The sequence below is a fragment of the Pan troglodytes genome, chromosome 9 (genome assembly GCF_028858775.2).
Source record: "Pan troglodytes isolate AG18354 chromosome 9, NHGRI_mPanTro3-v2.0_pri, whole genome shotgun sequence".
NCBI lineage: Eukaryota > Metazoa > Chordata > Mammalia > Primates > Hominidae > Pan > Pan troglodytes.
Genome location: NC_072407.2, coordinates 10,338,780 through 10,359,441, shown reverse-complemented (window position 1 = coordinate 10,359,441; position 20,662 = coordinate 10,338,780). Strand labels below are relative to the sequence as shown.

General features: G+C 43.6%; 2 protein-coding genes across 3 annotated transcripts; both read right to left on the bottom strand.

The window, feature by feature from the left end:
- Positions 1-212: 212 nt before the first annotated feature.
- C11H11orf42 (chromosome 11 C11orf42 homolog) lies at positions 213-5,818 on the bottom strand. Of its 2 annotated transcripts, none has more exons than XM_001163901.8 (3): positions 5,650-5,818; positions 697-1,495; positions 213-433 (listed from the first exon to the last, which is right to left on the bottom strand). In XM_001163901.8, the coding sequence occupies exons 1-3, from the start codon at positions 5,719-5,721 to the stop codon at positions 303-305; spliced, it is 1,002 nt and encodes a 333-aa protein (XP_001163901.4). In that variant the 5' UTR covers positions 5,722-5,818; the 3' UTR covers positions 213-302. The 2 variants fall into 2 exon arrangements, with proteins under 2 accessions (XP_001163901.4, XP_016775747.2); XM_016920258.4 differs by having other exon boundaries at positions 213-335.
- Positions 5,819-11,161: 5,343 nt separating this feature from the next.
- On the bottom strand, positions 11,162-12,144 carry OR52W1 (olfactory receptor family 52 subfamily W member 1). The gene has a single exon (XM_054661981.2). It carries the CDS (start codon positions 12,122-12,124, stop codon positions 11,162-11,164), a length of 963 nt encoding a protein of 320 aa, XP_054517956.2. The 5' UTR covers positions 12,125-12,144.
- Positions 12,145-20,662: the final 8,518 nt, after the last annotated feature.

Here is a 20,662-nt window from a genome sequence, read left to right as displayed (position 1 = left end):
TTCTGTGCTCATTTTTCTTTCCCATTTTTTTCTGTGGGGCTGGGGCCCCAGAAAAGGTTGTACATAGTGGGGGAGGTGGTCAGAAGTATTTTCTCTTTGGTAAGGACATTGCTGCCAAGGTTTCAAGGTACCCCTTATGCCCTTAGAGGGTGAAGGGACTCTTCCCTCTTCTCTGGATCCCAGAAGGAATAAGCAGCATGGGCCCAGGATGGTTTGGGGGAGCAGCAGCTGATGTTTATTAGAGACCAGTACCCCTATGCCAGATCTTGGGGGCTTTGCCCCCGGAATCTTTTGCTTCAGCTTCAGTTGTCACTGTCGAACTCTGAGGATAGACCCTGCAGCAGGGGCAGGGACATGGAGTGCCCGTCGGGGTCCCTGGGGCCCCCACCCTGGGCTCCTGGTGGAGGGCTGCGGGGGCTGAAGAGCCAGTTCTCTGCCAGGGTTGGGGATAGTCACAGCTTGACTCATGGCTGGTCTTTTTCCCCCCTAGCTTTTCCCTCTGGTCCTCTGTGCCATCCCAATCCCCTTCCTAGGGCCTCCTCATTCCATCTGACCCTCCCCAGGCTCCCTCATTCCATCTCTTTCACCAGAGCCCTGTGCTGAGTAATGGATTCCCCACATACTTAATTCTCATGCCTTCTCCCTCCTTCACTTTGTCCCTCCCATCCATCTCATCATCATTTCCCCTAGTAGTACCTGACAGTATCTGGGGCCCCCTCCGGAAGGGGTTTCGGCCCTTGTAGGAGAATCTGGTGGGTTTGTCCTCTGGCCCTTCCTGGGGAGGTGGCGTAGGTGGGGCTGGGACAGGTGGGGGCACATCAGCAGCTTCAGTTGCATCAGCAGGTGCTGATGTGGGGGCCAGAGGCGGCATGATGCTGAGGTTGGGTCTGACCCAGTTGGCCCCATGGGGCAATGGGTCTTTAGTGAGAGGCTTCTGTGGTCCCAGCACGCCCTTAGACTGCAGTGAAAACTTGAGGCAGGAGAAGGCAACAGGTAATGACCGAAGTAGCCGGAGGAGCTGGGGCTCACGGGCTGTAGACATCAGCCCCAGCTGCAGCCAGGAACAAGAGAAGACCTGGTAGATGACATAGATGCTGTGGGTGCTTCGGAGCCAGGGAAGAGTCTGCTGTAGGCTCACCTGCCCTGGTGGCAGCAACAGGAAGGCAACCTTCTTGCGCAGGTCACCCATATGTAGGCGGATCTTGCAGGGCTGTCCATCCAACATTCGCGTCTCTTCATAGGCTCTCTCTGCTCGGCCATTTGGTGAGTATTCCCGAGTGCAGTGGGCGAAGGCACCCTCAGATCCTGCCTGCTCCAGGAGGCTTGGTAGTGGCCCCACTGGTTTCAGTGCCCTCCGGCCCTGCCGACCTGGCAAAGCCAGGCGGGTATGGGCTGGGCGGGACTGTTTTACCAGCACACCCAGTAGGTCATAGCAGGCTGCATCTGACAGGAAAGGTACTGCTACTGCATTGGGCCCAAAGTGCTCCTCGATGACCTGCAGGTGGCCAGTTTATAGGTCAGGGACTTAGGGTCAGAAGTTAACTGGTTGCCTACTTTAAATTGACCCCCAGGTTCACGTTCAGTTACATCTCTATAATGTGTTCAGATTTATGCTTTCTGCTTATCTCCCAGCTCTCCTGCAGCAAAACATTGAATGTTTACGTGTCAAACTATCTAAGTACTGGGAAAACATAAAAGAATGAGACTTTGTCTTTGTCCTAATATAGTTTAGTCTACTGGAGAACACAAAAATGTAAACAGTCTGCTATGTAAAATATTAATAGAGAGCAAGGTGTGAAGGAGACAAGAAGTGATTGAACAGTCTTTACCTTTCATGGAAAGAGGATCAAGGAAGGTTTCTAGATGGTGATACTTGAGTTTTGAAGCAATTATCTAGGTAGGAGAATGGTCAATTCAGGCATAAGAGTCAGTCGGTGAAAAAACTTGAATTTACAAATCAAGGGGGGCACATTTAGGAACACATAATTTTATATTGCTGGTATGTATGGTATGAGGAGGGAAAGGAACACAGGAACTAGATTATGAAAGGCTTGTGTGTATGTCAAGTGAATTTTGTCCTGAAGGCAGTGGGAAGCCACTTAAAGGCCTCTGGGTAGGAGGAACAGGATCAGATAGGTGTTTCTGAAAGCCATTTTTTTTTTTTTTTTGAGTTGAGTCTCCTTCGTCGCCTAGGCTGGAGTACAGTGGTGCGATCTCGGCTCACTGAAACCTATGCCTCCTGGGTTCAAGTGATTGTCCTGGCTCAGCCTCCCAAGTAGCTGGAACTACAGGCACCCACCACCACATCTGGTTAGTTTTTTGTATTTTTAGTAGAGATGGGGTTTCACTCTGTTGCCCAGGCTGGTTTTGAACTCCTGAGCTCAGGCAGTCCGCCTGCCTCAGCCTCCCAAAGTGTTGAGATTACAGATGTGAGCCACCGCGCCTGGCCAGAAAGCTAATTTTTAATAGGAAGGCATAAAATAAGAGTATTGCAATACTCCAGGCAAGGCATAATAAGGTCCTGAACTAAAATAGTGGGGGAAGATATTAGAGATATTTAGGTTATAGAATTAGTAGAACTTAGTCACTCAGGAGGTAGGGAAAAAAGAATCCTCGGCCGTGCACGCTGGCTCATGCCTATAATCCCAGCACTTTGGGAGGCCGAGACGGGTGGATCACCTGAGGTCAGGAGTTGGAGACCATCCTGACCAACATGGTGAAACCCTGTCTCTACTAAAAATAGAAAAATTAGCTGGGTGTGGTGGCACACGCCTGTAATCCCAGCTACTCATGATACTGAGGCAGGAGAATTGCTTGAACCTGGGAAGCGGAGGTTGCAGTGAGCCGAGATGGCACCACTGCACTCAACAGAGTCTCAAGAAAAAGAGAAAAGAATCTTTAAGGATTCTTCTTAGGTGACTGGTTACATGGGTGATGTCTTTAATCAATAGTAGGTTACGCAGAAATAGATTTGGAATGTCCATTCTTATACCATATCTCTTACCTCATAGTATATGCCTTCTACCCTAGCTGCAAGGGGTAGTTCTTGTAGGGAATTTGAGGCCTCATCTTTATAATGTTAGTTACGGTATAATTTCAGGGATTTTAGTTAATCGTGTGTGTGTGTGTGTGGTTTGTTTGTTTGTTTGTTTGTTTCATCATGGCCTTTTTGGGGTTGGTAACCCTGGAAAGTTTATTTCATGACTAATTGGGAAACCTATAAGAGCCTCTCTAGTAATTGTACTTAAGTATGGTTTCAACCCATTCAGGATTTTGTGGCTGATGTTTCTGGTTCTCTGCTCTACTTGGGAGCAAGGGCACACAGAATTTCCTCTTTGGGCATCTCTTATATTTGAGCCCAGTGCTTACAGTGCTGTACTCTACTCCCTACCTCCAGGACCAAATTTCGCACATCTATGCCCCTACTGATGGCATTGCCCTCTTTGTTGGCCTTCTGGTAGAATTCACCAGTGGCTCCTTAAGGCTGATCTGCTTTTTCTACAAAGCTGTTTTGGAAGTACTGCCTCCTAGCATAAGAGGAAGGTAGCTAACTATGGAGTTGCATCGGCACCTTGGATAAGCTGAGGTAGCTTGTAGACTACTGTCTTGTCACCTGGCTGAAGGAATAACTGATGTTCTTTTGTGGTCTGCATGGGACAGTTTCCCATCATTCCTTCTCCTTTGCTTCACTGGAAAACACTTCCTTTTGGGTGGGGCTCCGAGAAGGACCAGTTGCGTTTCCAGGGAGAGAGCAGAACACTGGTGGGTTGACATTTTTGGATGCAATGCTTTGCCCCATGACCATGAACTCAGAGGCACCAAGCATGACATCAGAATCTCACACTAACTGCTCCTTTGGTGTCAAGGATCCTACACAAATAAGACAAATGGGAGTGTCTCTAGAAGAGGCCCCTCTGATAGGAGTGTGACATTTAATATATCTGGTGCTTATTATCCAAGTTTCTGCTAAAAGGGTGAATCTCTGGTTTAGCTGGAGGCTCTTTATTCCCCATACGCTCTTCCTATATGCTGACAGGCATTAAGTTGCCTAATTCTAACCCTCCTTAACCTTGACAGCCACAGTGGTTATCCTAAAATAGGAAAAATAAGGAGCTCGGTTCTTTGTTAGGGAGACTGTGTTCTTGGTAGAATCACTATTTAAGACGACTATGTGCTCCTACTGAACTTCTGCTTCTGGATAGAAATTATATGGACCTTAGGCCCACAAATTTAGGTTTTCCAGGGGCATCCCAGGAAAGTGATGGTGGAATATTGTTTTCCTAGATGTCTCTTGGTTGCTTCGAATTCTGAATGTGGAGCTCTTGAGCCAAATTCTGTTTAGCCAAATGTTTTTACCATATGTTCAGTAAACTGTCCGTGGTTTTGGACACAGGAAACCAGGTCACTTAAAGGTGACCTAATCCTTGAATTTGCCCCGTAATGCCAGTGATTTATCCTGCATATCTCTACCCCGATTTTCCTGACAATTTTCAATTTAAATAGGATAGTGAGTTTTTCTGATACTCAGAGATGGCATAGCTTTCTAATAGTGGGAGACTGTTTATTTTCAATCTAATTCTGCTTGATCTAGTCCAGGACCAACCTTCTACACTGCTGAAACCAGTTGCTCTAATACTTGGGAAGACCTTGAGCTCTCCAGTTTTTCTTCCCTGGGAAGCTGGCCTTTGTGGTAAGCAGCTACCCTATTTGGAATGGAAGCAGCATGCCATTAAATCTTCTTTGAGTGTGGTAGGCACTGCTTTAAGATTTTTTTTTTTTTAAGCCTGGTAGGCTGACTTCTATGAATGTTTTAAATTCACCTTCCTTCAAATCACATAGAATCTGATTCTAAATTCTCTGATCTGAAATTTCCAGTCTGCAGCTGAAAAGTGATTTGGTAGGATTTGTTGGATATCTGCAACCCAGATACAGCTGAGATTGTCCTGTTCCTTAAAATATACAAATTTGCCTCAAAATCCAAATTTCTTATTTTGTGGAAGTTAAGGTGGAGGAGATCTGTGAAAGAGTTTCAGATAAAGTTCAGATTCTATAGGAAGCTGGTTCTATAGGAAGTCCAGGTTCTAAGACTAGCCCCTGTATCTCTTTGGCTTTATTTTTACCACTGCTTCTTTGAACTCTGCTCTGGAAGTTTATTAGGAGTTCTCAAATATGAGTTGTTCTTTTTCCTCTCCTTGTTTTTACAAATACTCTACATTTAATTACTATTAAATTACTATACACTCACCACCCCCCCATGCTCATTAATTCAGGTATTTATTAAGACTTTTTTTGTCAGGTTCTCCTCTCCCTCTTTGTGTAAATAACTCCTGCTTGCCTAGCTAGAATGTCACGCTTTCCAGGAAGCCTTCCTGATCTCCTGTCTCACCCCTGACTGAGCGTGTCTCCTCTTTGCTCATAATTCCCTATACATTGCTTTTCAGTGAACCTTTTTTACTGTTTTTGTAGTTGTCATTAAATGGGGCAGTTCGTGCCAATAACTTTACTGCAGTGCCTGGCACATATGGAAGCAGTGAGTAAATGTTGGTTATTATTGTTTTCAGACTTCCCACCCCTTCCTACTCACAAGCTGCTGAGACCCATGCAGGTCACACTTCGTTGCTTCCTCTTTAGCCTCCTTACTTTACCTACCTTATCCTTGATGAGGGTCCAGGTGGCATCAGCTTCATCCAGTGTCAGCAGGTTGGGGGTACCCACCAACATGGTGGGGTATGGGAGGGATTGGGCAGGGCAGTGGCTGCTGCAGGAACCCCAGGCGGCCCAGGGAGGTGAGACCTGAGGTCTTGGGCCCTAAACCACTGCATGACATCATAGAGGTCCTGCTAGATAATTGTACCTTGGATAGGGGGAGGACAGTGACTTTCCTAGCTTCACTGCAGTCTGTAATTCTTACTCTTGAGTCACCTATCCATCCTCCTGCATTAGGGGAAGAAAATGCAGGGTCTGTTAGGGTGTGTTTGTATATGTGTATGTGTGTGTGTAGTTCTTGGTCTGAGTTCTTTAAGGAAACAGGATCAGGCCTCTCCTCCCTTCAGCAGCATCTCTGAAGCAATTTACTATCTTAGCTGCAGATGCTTCTCTGTGAGGTTGGATTGGGGTCCTAAAGGACATGGGAGAAGTATAGTTATGAGCCACCTAACAGTGTTTTGGAAAATGATATGTGACTGACAGTGGTCTGACACCATAAGAGTATAATGCCATGTTTTTACTTTACTTTTTCTATGTTTAGGTATATTTTGATACACAAATACCATTGTGTTACAATTTCATATAGTATTCACTACAGTAACATGCTGTACAGATTTGTAGCCCAAGAGCAATAGGCTATACCATAGAGCCTAGCTGTGTAGTAGGCTATACCATCTAGGTTTGTGTAAGTACACTCTATGATGTTTGCGCAATGATAAAATTGCCTAAGGATGCATTTCTCAGAACATACCCTGTTGTTAAGCAATGCATGACTATCTATATAGTATGCAGTATAAGTCAGGGCTTATACTGAGAACCAAGCAGTGGTCCCAGCCTTGGCTGCACTTTGGAATTGCCTGGGAGCTTAAAAATTACTGTTGCCTGGATCAATTACTGGTGCCAGAGATTCTGATTTAATTGATCTGGGGTGTGCCTGGGCATCACAATTTCTAAAAGCTCTTCAGGCAATTTTAATGCATAACTTACGTTGAAAACCATTATTAATGGGTGGGTTACAATTGCAATGAAAACCAGGTGTGTGTAGGAGGTTGCTGTGCTGAGCAGTGTGACAATGTGGAGGGTAAGAATATAATTGGGATAATGTTGCCTTAGTAACGAGAGAATTTTCAGGAAGCCAGAATTACCCAGGTAAATTTGAGAAAAAATTTCTTCATGCTCCACTCCCTGTCCTAGTCTGATTTGTGCCTAGTAGCTAGATAAGAGCTGGAATATTAGCTATGTGTTATCTCCTTTGCATCTTTGTCCAGAGATCTCAACTGTGTTTGCTAAAGAAGAACCATTCTAGAGAGCCTTTCCTGTAGTTAACTTTTCTACTCCGTACCTTATCTGTTCAAGGAGTCCTTTCTCTGAGTCCCTCTGGAGAGTCTCCTTTGTGCCCAGGAATACCTCTTGTGTGTAGGAGGTATCCTCCCCTAGCCCAGCCCGGCATAGCTCTGTAGAGCAGTCGCACAAAGTTGGCTGTCATCTGAGCTGGCTGAGGTGGTATGAGTGGGGGCATAGGCAAAGGTCCTGCAGTGGTGGGAAAGAGTGTTAGTAAAATTTTCCTAAAGGAGATGTAACTGGCCTCGGGAGGGCAGGTCTCCTTAGATAAAGCTATGGATATGGGTGCTGGGTCTTTGAGCAAAGGTTTTACAGTGGGTGTGGTCCTATTTTCCAAGAGAGGAATTAATATCAAATATTTCCAGGAGAGGAATTATGCCAAATATTAATGTTGAGCTCTTTTGTGCTAGGAGCTGTGCAAAATACTTTGAATTCATTATATTAATCCATTTGGTATCCTCTTGAAGTAGTTACTACTATTATCTCATTTTACAAGCAAAGAAACAGGTTCAGAGAGGTTAAATAATTACTCCAAAGCATATGGTGAGTTTATAGAGGATCTAGGATTCAGGTAAAAGTCTGCTTGACTGAACCTTTAACCAATACGTTCCTTTGGCTCACTTTAGTGTGTGGTGGGAGGAGTGTCTGCCAGATGGAAAGTACCAAGTGGTTTAGTGAAAAGGAAATGGGCAGGATAAGAGAGGAGCCACGATGGGCCGAATCAGAAACCCCAAGTTTCTTATTAAGACAAGTGAAACCAAATTCCTTCCTTTAGCACATTTTGATTATGGTTGACAAAAAGAGGTCACCTGGTATAGTATAGCTGCACCTCTGTTCTCTCCAGGAAAGAATTCTGAGTGAGGCAGGTGGAGATAGAGCAAGAGAGAGACATACACAAGGACAAGAGACGTCGATATGGGATAAAACTGACAAATGGTGCAAGGAGACAGAGATGCAGTGGTACAGAGACAATGAGAGTGACTGATAGAGAATGGTGTACATCCAGATCCCGAGGTGATTCCAGAATGAGAAGGGGAGGGATGAGGTAGGTGCAGGGATGGTGGACTGTGGTGACTTTACCACTATGCAGTCTATGCATATAGCAGAATTGCACTTGTACCCTTCAAATTTATACAAAAAAAAAAAAAAAAAGGACGAGGAGGATCTCTTTAGGACTTTTTAGGGGCTCAGAGGGGAAATTGTGACTGAAAACTTCTGACTGATTACTCCTCAGTTAGAAGCCCATACATTCTTCTGCTGCCTGATTATCATGATTCCCTAGGATCCCTAAATTCCCTACTGATCTACCCCAACACTAAGTAAGTCGGTCTTTCCTTTTGACTCAGAGAGAGACTGAAACTAAAAGTTATTAAAGGAAAATGGATGACAACTTGGTCCTGGATGGAGATCATGAGCCTAAGGGTTGCGTTCTTTGGGCCATATCCTGCTTATAGGATTTGCCTCTGGTATGGCATGAGAGACAGACCATCTGCAGGGTATCTGAGGGTGGTCTGAATGGAGAGCATGGGGGGAATAAACAGATGGATCTTTTTATCCAGAGAACACGAGGTTCTTAGTATGAACCTGTAGGGCAGTATAGAATAGTATTGACAGCAAAGACTTTAGAGTGATAAAGAGCCCTAACAAGTCTCTTCATGTCTCTCAGACTTCAAGGATAATCACACAGACTCCTCATACCTTATTTGAAACTTTTAGGGGCAGATATTTTGGAATTCAGTTTTTTTTCAGATTATAGAAAAGGAATATGATATATATATCATATATTAAGGAATACCCCAGTGGGATTCAGGACAGTGCCCTATAATCAAACATCAACATTTCTGAAGTTAGATGTATGAACATTTACACTAAATAAGATAAATAAAGATTATAAATAGGATCATGATGGTTGAGATGTCAGCTTTTGGGCCAAAGTTATAAAAAAATATTGTTTCTTCAGAGTTTTATTTTGGAATTATGGATGAGGGATTGTGGGCTTATAATTAATTCTCAGGTTGTCATGAGGAATGAGAGTGTGGTAAAGCTCTTGAAACACATCATATGGTAGGTATGTATGCAATCTCAATTTGGAACAAGATACAAATGTCTAAGGGAGTGGATTTTTAGCTTGAAGGAAGAAAGTTGCTACAATGGACAACGCACAGCTCTGGAACCAGCTACCTTGAAAAGTTGTGCACAACCAGGGGTTGAAGGTGCCTTAGAAGAGAGTCTTCCTGTGGTGGGAGGGTGACAGAATTCATTGTTTATGAACGTTGGCTGCAGATGATTTCCCTTTCATGTATCAGAGGGGAAAGGCAAAAAATGGTATACCTGTATGTATGTGAGACACAGGATTATCACACATATATTTATTTATAATCAATAAATATTTTACTGCATATATGCTTGTTCACATCTCAATTATTTTCTTAGGATAGATTTATTAAGGGGGAACTTACTTATTTTTGAGACAAGGTCTCACTGTCACCAGGCTGGTGTGCAGTGGTGTGATCACAGCTCACTACAATAAAGGGGAATTTAGAGTAAGAGAAGGATATGAACATCTTCAAGACTTGTGACTCATTAGGATTAGAATTGTGTCACAGTTATCTGCAAAATCATTGCTTGGAGGCCAGTTAAACCCAGAACTTCATGAAAAAAATTAGTCTTGAGAATGAATGAGCCCACACTTGGGTTGACTGTAGATTTCCTCTGTATCTACTTGCATGCAGTGTGATGATGCCTCTGAAAATCATGCAGAGCTTCTGGGCTCTTTAGTCCTTGTTATTGATGACCTGCTAAGACCCAGTGTGGCACCGGAGATGGCATCATCTGCTTTTTCTGACCTGCAGTCTCCTCTTCTGTGTGGTGTTCCGTGGTCCATCTTGGTCCAGCTATCTGTGCTGAGTGGACTGGGTTGCTCCTGGCTTCAGGTTTTCATGGCTAACTCTAATACCTGTGGTTATGATCGTTTTCCTGGAGAGCTTGGGTTTGCCTTTGCAGTCTGCAGCTTTTTCTGATCTCATAACGGTGACTCCCTGCCTTCTGTCAGATTATACTTATTCTAAGCTCCGTGATAGTATTAAAGACCTTTGTTATGTAATGTCCCTTCCAGTGTGGTGTCTTAGCTGAAAATGAATCCCCTGTTGGGCAACACCACCACACTTCCTGTTCTTGCTGCCCTGGCAGTTACAGAAGTGTGAAATGTTTCATTTCATCATATTGCACTAACATCATGTGCTTCTAATGATGTTGGCCAAGACAAATGGGGGTGCCTATGGGGATTTTATTTGGGGATTGTACCTTCTTGTTGAGGGTGCACAGAAGGGCACATTGACAAGAAACCGTAGTAATTCAGCCTCAGGCAATCAGGTGATGTGGCTGCAGTGATTTTCTGGGATATCAACATTTCTTTCAGTGGACCCCTGACCTCTGCAGCTGCAGTCACAGGGGAGAAGTTACAGCTGTTAATTTTGGGGGCTTTGGTGGGAGTTGGGAGAAGGAAGAATAGTAATTACACATGAGACCAAAAGAGGATTCTTTGAATTTGAAGTGGCCAAATTGGTACCACAGGGCACATTATTTAGTTTATCGGAAGGTAGGAGATTAGCCTGTAGAACTCGTTTCCTGAGGGCAGTCTGAAAACAGAATCTGGCTCCAGGAGTAGAGAGGGCTGTGATTTCAGACAGGTACCCAAGCACTTGACTCCAGGGACAGCGCCACCCTCTGCGGCAGTGCCAAGCACTTCCCTCAAGTTTGGGATCTATAGAGGAGCTTTTGTGTGGAAACATGGGCAGACTTAGGTTGAAATAATGGAGGTGGGGAGCAGGAAAGGGAGTTGTTAGATCTTGTTTATTATGGTCCTTCACTAATTTTTCCTGCATGGTAGTGTAGCCCCCTGACCTCTACCTCCTGCCTCCTCCCAAGCAGAATACATGTTTAAGTCAAAGTCTACAGATGCCAGTGTTGCACATAGGGACTCCACAGCAAGTACCTGTTAAATGATGATAACAGTCATATGCAGTGGGATGAAAATAACATGATCCACACCCCCAGACTCCCCTCCGATTGTCCCCTCACCTCCACTCTTAGGCTCCATTGTTACCACTGGACATTACAACGGGCTTTTTCTGAATGTGAAGGTTTCCAGGAGTCGGTCTCTGATCTGCTTGGTGCGGGCCCCATAGATGAGGGGGTTGAGGGCAGGTGGCAGCAGCAAGTAGATGTTGGAGAGAAGGATGTGCACAGGCTTTGGGACAGTGTGATGACCAAAGTGGTGTGTGAGGTAGGAGAAGAGACCAGGTATGTAGAAGGCCAGAATGACACAGATGTGAGAACTACATGTACCAAAGGCCTTGGCACGGGCCTCCAGGGTAGGTAGCTGCAGCACAGCATGGGCAATGAGTCCATAGGAGCCAGTGATACCCAGAATATCCATACCTGAGATGGCCAGTGAAAGTGCCAGACCATATAAGTTGTTGGCCTGTGTGTTACCCACCACCAGTTCTACCACTGCCATGTGTGCACAATAGGTATGGCCTATGGTCTTGGCTTGGAAGTGCTCAAACTTTGCCACCAGCAGTGGGAAAGGTACAACAATAGCCACAGCTTTCAGTGCCAGTGCCAAGGCTGCATAACCCACACAGGCTTTGGTGACCAGGACAGGGTAGTGCAGTGGACGCCCTATTGCTGCAGCACGATCACAGGCCATGGCCAAAAGCACACCTGATTCCATGGCAGTCAGTGCATGTACAAAGAACATCTGGACCAGGCACACAGCATATGGCACAGATCGGGGCCCAAGCCACAGCACAGCCAGCAACCCTGGGGCTATAGATGTGGCTAAGCCCAGGTCTGTGGCTGCCAGGATGGCCAACAGTAGAAACATGGGCTGGTGCAGTGTGGAGTCTATCCACACCACTGCCAGCAGTGCTCCATTGCCCAGCAGGGCCAGCAGATAAATGGGCCCAAAGACCAGTGTCAGCCAAGTCTGGGCACTTCCTAGCCCTGGAAAGCCAGTCAGTATGAAGAAGGTTGGGCGTAGGAAGGTGGAATTGAGTTGTAGAGTTTCTGCCATTCTGTGGTGGGCACAACTTGAGGGCTCATGGGGGCATGACTCCTGACAGGAAAGATAAGGGGAGAGATTTTGGGGGTGTCACAGTGGCACAAACCCATCCATGGCATATGTGTAGGAGTAGTGCAGGGCTGGGAGGATCACAGGTTTATAACTTTTGGTTAGGGGGGTTTGGATGGATAATTAAGGTCGCGATTCTAGCTAAGATAGGAGAATCCTTTGCTCCTAAAAGTCTATATGTATTGTAGTGGGAGGAAGGGGTAGTGAGGAAGAGGCTGCCTGCTGCAGTGGTTGGTATAGATAGCCTGAGAGAGCCTTCTAATTGGATGTCAGCAGAGGGTGGAGTGGAGATGAATACTTTTCTTCCTCAGGGTCCAAATAGAGTCAGTCTCAGTCTCTATATGAGGAGAAAGCCAGTGCTGGGGGCAGGGTGGGGAATCAGGCTTCCGGCTGTCCTGTCCCTGCTTGTGTATCCTTGGGCAAGATCTCTGGACCTCAGCTTCTTCAGCTGTATAGGGCTGGTGGGTACAGTGATATTAAGGTTTGCCCAGCTCTGAGCAATTGCCCATTCTCAGCACCAACCATCCAGGAAGAGAGGAGGCAGAGTATAAAGAAAGGGAGAAACCGTAGTGGGAGGCAGATGGAATCTGGAGTGAATCCGGGAGCTTGGTGTGGCAAGGGAAAACTTGCTGGGTTTTTGGGGTGCAGGGTGCTTACGTTCTGAACTTGATGCTGAACACCAGCTGGAGAGTGGAAGTTGGGGCTGGGAAGCAACAGAGAGAGATGGCAGTATGAAACGGGACTTTTCTTCTCCGTTTCCTTTCCTTCTTCCCGATACAAAAGTGGGTCCCGCTAGAGTCTCATTCCTGGCATGCCAGAGGGAGTGGAGGTGACATAGAGGGAGAAAATGGCACTCAACTCAGAGTAGCAGCCATCTGAGGAAGAAGCATCTCTGACATTGGAGGAGGCAGGACAAGTAGATTGACTTAGGTGGGATCCAGCCCACCTAAGAAGCTTAATATATGTTGAATGGATAAATGAATGAGGAAGAAATCACAAGCAGAAGGCTTGACTGGGAAAGATCTCGAGCACTGTGTGTTGGCAGCTTCTCTTCGCTTTAATCAGTGCCTGTGGGGCTCTTTATGTGGCTGTTCTACCTGCTTCCCTCAGGACCTTTCTCCCTCCCACCTGTGCCACATTAACTCTGTTTTGTATCTCTTTGCTCAGTGCTGATGGGCTGGTGACTCAGGAAGTAGAGTAAGGGGGCAGAGATGGGGGCAAGCCAGGAAAGAGACTATCAGGTGGAAAGATCTGGGCAAGGAACACTTTCTCAGGGAGGTCTTTGCTGGCTCACTGAAGTCCGGGAGAAAATTCCTTGGTTTATTCTTTAATAGCATCTAGCCCACTCTGTTGTAATTTCTTGTCTCTCAATTCCCCACGAGACAAAAAGAGTTGCAGATATTGCTTTTTATTAGCTACAGTGTCTCTACTGCTTACCACAATGTCTGGCATATAGTTAGCTATGAATAAATATATATTGCTTTTAAGTGTGGGACAGACTGCTAGTCCAAACAGCTTTTGCTGACTAATAGGGGCTCCTACAGTTTCAGGAGCTTTAGGTATCCATGAAGAAAAAGAATTATTCACCATCAACCACAAGTCTACTGAATACAGTTCTTTCTATTATAAGGAGACTTAAACTCACCACACTATGTAAAGTCATACAATAAAGACCACAGGGCCTATTGGAAAAATGAAGTTAGGGGCACAACACTCAAAAACTTCATCAGTGACACATTTAAAAAAAAGATGGGCTGGGCACAGTGTCTCACACCTGTAATCCCAGCACTTTGGGAGGCCAAGACGGGAAGATCACTTGAGCCCAGGAGTTGGAGACCAGTCCGTGCAACACAGTGAGAGCCCATCTCTACAAAAAAATTTAAAAAATTAGCCAGCCACGGTGGTGTGCACTGGTACTTCTACCTACTCGAGAGGCCGAGGCAGGAGGATCACTTGATCCCAGGAGTTCAAGGCTACAGTGAGCTATAATCATGCCATGCACTCCAGCCTGGGTGATAGAGTAAGACCCTGTCTCTAAAAAATAAATCCAATAAAATGAAATTGGGCAGAAAGTTGTAATACCAGATGTGAATGGGTGTGGCTCATAACGCAAGTGGTGAACTGAAGTAGCTGATCGATGTTTGAGGTGTGCATGTGTGCATGTTGAGCTTTCTTACTCAGCTCAGTTCAGCTGGGTTCAGTTTTCTGGGTTCACCTACTTTCTTGGAAGTGGAGTTACATGCAAGCAAACATGAAATTCACATTATTCTCAGTCCTCTAATACATATGTCAATTGTCTTTGAACAATTTGTATTTTAAAACTAGCATTATAGCAGAACTAGTTGAATCTCTTTTCTGCCTGGCCTTGTGTCATGTGGTGAGAATACAGTGGCAATAACAAGACCCTGCTGCTCTCAAGGAGTTCACAGTCTAATGGACACAGTGATCTAAACAGTTGTCGAAGGGTTGTTAAAGTAATTGCCTTAACTCAAGTCAATACCAGATACGATGGCAGCACAGAGAAAGAAGACTTTCACTCTTCCTGGGGGAGTCAGGGAAATGTCTGAATCATAGTAGTGGTTAAAAGTCTTGTGGAGTTTCCTGTGTACATGCACTGCTCTAAGCCTTGACCTCACAACAGTCATTTGAGGTGGGCACAATTCTTTCTTCCATTTTACAAAAGAAACTAAGAGACAGACGTTAACTTGGCGAAGGTCATATAGCTAGTAAATAGCAGAGTTAGGATACTAACCCTGTCTGGCTCTAGCATACTTGCTGTTAGCCACTACCTCAAAAATTGTAGCTGAGGTTTAGAACATGAGTTTTTAGAATAGTTGGAGCAAAATGCACCCATTCCTGGGAGAAGGAGTTCAGGAGATTTTGGGATTGGCAGGTGATCCTAGGATTGCTGAATGGAGAGATGTACAAAGAGCTGTAATTATTTGGCAGTAAATGGTGAGCTGTCATCAGTTCAGGGAGGAGAGGAGTACTGAGCAGGTGGGAGCAGTGGGTTAAGAGCCATGAAGGAGAGGGTTAGGAAAAAGTGCTCTTGGCTTCAAGAGAACACTAATGGAACTTTTGACTGTCTTGGACACTTGCTCTTTGTGCAAAGATTGTTTGTAAGGTAAATTACAGAATCCATAAGCCCAAAAAGTCCAAATTTGAAGTCATTGGGTTCTTGGAAATCTACTGTGTTATGCATTTCCCATTCTCCAGTAATCCAAGATACACTGGGAGATATCATTGACTTCGTCTTTAGAAGGTTCCTTGGTTAGTCTCCCAAGCTCCAGTTCATACTTATAGAAGCTATCTAAGCACATCTTGGGAACCAACTGGCTGGTCTTTTCCTGTGACGTTGACCATTAGAGGAGGGGATCTGACACCTGGGATCTGGGGGCTATATACCAGAGCCTGCTCCCCAGAGCAGGGTGTCAGCTCTCTGTGAGGAGTTGGGTGGGGTAGGGAGAGGGGAGGCTTGTTGGATTTCTTAGTTGCTGTTAGACTGACAAGAAAAATAGGATAGGAGGGTTCTGTCTGGAGACTGACTCTGATTTTCTCACATTTTTGGCTAGTGCAGCTACCACCAACATCTATAGAATAGGGTTCTTAGATAACAGCTGGCTCCATGTGGGCCTGTTCTATTGTTTTCCACTTAAAATGATCCATGAGCAAGAACACATATGAGTAGCTTATCACTTTACATGATAGATTACAGATCAGAAATCTTGGGTCCTCGTGGTGTTGTACAGCACTAAATCCTCTTCTGGAAACCTACTAAAGCAAACTCAATTGTCAAATCCCAATTCCTGGGTCAGTATGAGATCCTTTTGTGACTAATGGTAGCATAGTAGCCCAGGCCTCCTTCACTCAGTTTCAGGAGAGGTAGAGAGACCCTGTAAGATCAGATTTGCCCTACCCTATGAAGATGTGGAAGGAGTCGTGGAACCACTATGCCCATTCTTCTAGTATTAGTTTTACTCCTCTACTTCATGCTTCCCAGCCCTTCCATGAGCAGGTCCTTAGTATTCCATAAAGCTCTGGAGCACTGGGCATCCCCAGTTCCTAGGAGGATAGTAGATGTGCTTGCATTGAGGTTGTAGATTTGAGAAGGGAATTGTTCTCCCTCTCCATCACAGTGGGATCTTCCAGAAGTCAGATTATGGTAGGGGTATGGAATAGATCACATCTAGTTTTTAATTAAACCTCTTTCGATCTTGTCTACTCTCCTTATCCATGTCTCCTTCCTCTGCAATAGGGTCATTCCTTCCAATCCCAGAATCTCTGGGACTGACACTAACTTTGACCATATATAGAAGTGACTCTATGCATGCCGAGGTCACAGTGCCATCTTTGTTTCCGGGGCAACGCTATACCTGTAAAATTGGGTTAGGACCCTGATACTCTCTTAACTTAGCAAATCATTCTATTCCTTCAAGAGATGTTTTTGACTAAGCCTCTCTGACCAGTAGTGGCTGAGGAGAACACTGCTGGGATGGTCTTCCAATGACTTTTAAAAATAGAAGACAAGTAGTTCCCTGTAAGGTTCTCTAGCATTTAGAAGAGGACTTTTGAAGTGACTCACCTTGTTGAGATTGGGTTGAGGTTATTGCTCAAGAAATTAATTCCCCGATGTTGTTCTCTGAGGTAATAGATAACACTTCTATATTTTCCCATGATTATCTCCCTCCCTCTGAATTCACATAGCATGAGTGACTCTTACAACCACAAAAAGTACGAATGTCATTCTCAGAATTCAGCAATCATTGTTCAGAACTCATTACATATCAAGCAAAGTACTGCAGATGGGTAAACAGCCTCTCTCATCATTACATTTGTTATGTTGGTGTCCCCCTACTAAATTCACATGTTCCAGCCACAACCCCCAAGGGTATGGTATTTGCAGATGAGACCTTCAGGAGGTAATTAGGGTTAGATGAGGTCATGAGGGTTGGGCCCTCATGAATGGGATTAGTGTCTTTATAGGAAGGGGAAGAGAGAGAGATATACTCTGTGTCTCTCCTCCCACACTGTGTGAGGACACAGTGAGAAGACAGCACACTGTAAACAGAAGACAGCATGCTGTAAACAGTAAGAGAGTCCTCACTAGGAACTTAATCTGTTGGCAGCTTGATCCTGGGCTTGCTGACCTTCAGAACTGTGAGGAAGAAATGTCTGTTGTTTAAGCCACCCAGTCTACGGTATTTTGTTATGGAAGCCTGAGCCAACTAAACATCCAAACAGCCACTAAGACCTATCTGCTTAAGAGCCCTGTATATGGCTCCTCTCTGTCTCCAGTATAATATGACCTATTTTGCACCTCACAACCTTATTGTGGAATATTGCAGCAACCTCATGACTGATCCTCTGGTCTATAATGTGCTTTTTTGTATTTTATTTTTTGTCATATTTTCGAGAAGTGACAAGTAGATACAAAAGTGTAAAGAATAAGAACATGCACATGTATCAACACACCCAGAACTGACGGTTATTAACGCTTTTTCCTACTTGCTTCCAATTCCTTTTTAATAAAGACAGTAACAATTACAGGTAAAAATGTATCTTTTTAATCCCCTGTAGTGTCTCATTCTCTCACCTTAGAAACAATAATAATCATGAATGTAGAGTGTACTCTTCTGATTCGGTTTTTAATGCTTTTGCTATAATAGTTGGTGCTTTTAAGTGTTTACATAAATTATTTACTACTGTATATAGCAAGTTAAGTTTTTGAGTTCTTTTTATGTGAATTAACAGATCTTTATTATCCCTTTGAATTGTTATGTAGTTTTATAGCATATGATTATGCCAAATAGTTATCATTGATAGAGTTCAAACTGTTTCTGGTTATCTTGCTATGTATACTGCTATGGATATCTTTATACATGTCTCCATGTTCACATATGTGAAAGCTTCTCTTGAGCATATAACTAGAATTGGAATGGCTAGGTCATAAGGCATGTACATTTTTATCTTTAGCAGGTATTGTCAAATTGCTCTTCAAAATAGTTGTTCCAATTTGTATTCCCACTAGCAATTTTATGAAAGATCCTGTTTTTTAAAATATCCTTGAAAACACTATATTATCAGACTCTTATGTTTTTGTGAATCTGATTTATTTTTATTTTTCTTTCTTTTTTTGGTTCAGGTGCTCAGGTGAATTTAATTAATTAGAAGTATTATCTCGTTTTAACATATTTTTTCATATATTTGTTAGTCATTTAGGATTCCTCTCCCCTGTATTTATTTGTAGAAATTCTCTATGTATTCAAGATACTAACATTTTGTTTTATGTTGCAAATATCACCTTCCAGTTAGTTGCCTTTTAATTTTATGTATAGTTTCATTTGTCTTACAGAACATTTAAATTTTAGCTGAAAGCACATCAAGGACATGTGGTTTTTGTATATTATTTATTTTTTCTTACCCTGAGGTATAAAGACAGTATTATATATTTTCTTTTTATAGTGTATAGACCTTGACAACACTTAGTATTGCCTCCCAATTTATGATGTATTGAACACTTACTGTGAGTGAGGCACTGTGCCAGGCACTCTATGCATATCATTCCATTCGATATAATATCCCTATGAGGTAGACACTATTATTATTTCCATTTTACAGATGAAATAGCTGAGGCATAGGTGGCTTACTTCAGATCACAAAACTTCTAATGTGTCTTGATTTGAATTTAGGTCAGTGTGAGTTCTAAACAAGTTTTCTTAATGATTATGCAGTATCAGGGTTATACGGGCTTCATAAAACTAAATCAGGTTGGTTTTCACTTTTCTCTCCTGGGTAATTTCATTTCTCCTCAGTCTGCATTTCCCCCTCCCTTCCCTAGACAATGCACCCTTCAGGGTTGAAGGAGCAGCCACATTGCTTTGCCTACAATCTGTCGGGAAATAAGATGGCTTTTCTCCTGACCTCTGAATTTATTTGAATATTCTTGCATCCACCCAAATAATTATCTTCTTTATCTTTTCCATTATAGCTTTTTGTCCATGATACAGCTAGGACTTTCTGCCTCCCCTTTGTAGTTGCTATTGTGAATTCTATGTCATACAAACCTCCCTGCCAAAGGTCTACAACTGTGATTTTCAGCTTCCCTAAAGAGTCAGTGAAAAGTTCTATAATTTCCTGGCCAGCATCCTTTTCCTCCTCTCGCTTCTCTTGCATACTCACAGCAATGTAAGACACTCTATAGATGTTGCTGTACTCCAAGTGTGTCACTGGCCAGGGCTGAGAATTTATTGCAAATGTCAGCTTTGTCCATTTTCACATTACTCAAGTCTGCAATGTGTCACTGCCACTTCCCCTATTGGCCAACCACCTTTGTGTATGTGTTCCTAGCCCATCCTTCTTCATTTTTGTGTGGAGAAGGTAATATTATAGAGTTTTTTGGTAGTCTATGGAGCCTGAATATGGACTCCATAGACTGTTTAGTTCTGGCCAACATGTCATCACAGAGTTTTCTTCTTCAATTTGATGTTTGTTTCTTCTGCTTCACCTGTTGTCATGAAACCTCTCAGCTTTCTTCTTTCCTTGGGCCCTCACCACAACATCCTTGAAGAACTGCATTTACCTCATTTTGCAAATGTTGTTACATTTGACCATCACTGTGCTAAAATCATCCTACAGTCATATTCATACTATTCTTATTTTTTGCTTTTCATCTTATTAGGTTGTTTGCTTTTTTCCAAATCATTTAAATATATTTAAAAATACTGTTTATTGTCCATGAAAATACAAATTTTGCAAGTATTTACTGCAACCAAAATATAAAGATATGTAAAGAAAATTTTATTATTTATTTATTTATTTATTATACTGTAAGTTTTAGGGTACATGTGCACATTGTGCAGGTTAGTTACATATGTATACATGTGCCATGCTGGTGCGCTGCACCCACCAACTCGTCATCTAGCATTAGGTATATCTCCCAATGCTATCCCTCCCCCCTCCTCCCACCCCACCACAGTCCCCAGAGTGTGATATTCCCCTTCCTGTGTCCATGTGATCTCATTGTTCAATTCCCACCTATGAGTGAGAATATGCGGTGTTTGGTTTTTTGTTCTTGCAATAGTTTACTGAGAATGATGATTTCCAATTTCATCCATGTCCCTACAAAGGACATGAACTCATCATTTTTTATGGCTGCATAGTATTCCATGGTGTATATGTGCCACATTTTCTTAATCCAGTCTATCATTGTTGGACATTTGGGTTGGTTCCAAGTCTTTGCTATTGTGAATAATGCCGCAATAAACATACGTGTGCATGTGTCTTTATAGCAGCATGATTTATAGTCCTTTGGGTATATACCCAGTAATGGGATGGCTGGGTCAAATGGTATTTCTAGTTCTAGATCCCTGAGGAATCTCCACACTGACTTCCACAATGGTTGAACTAGTTTACAGTCCCACCAACAGTGTAAAAGTGTTCCTATTTCTCCACATCCTCTCCAGCACCTGTTGTTTCCTGACT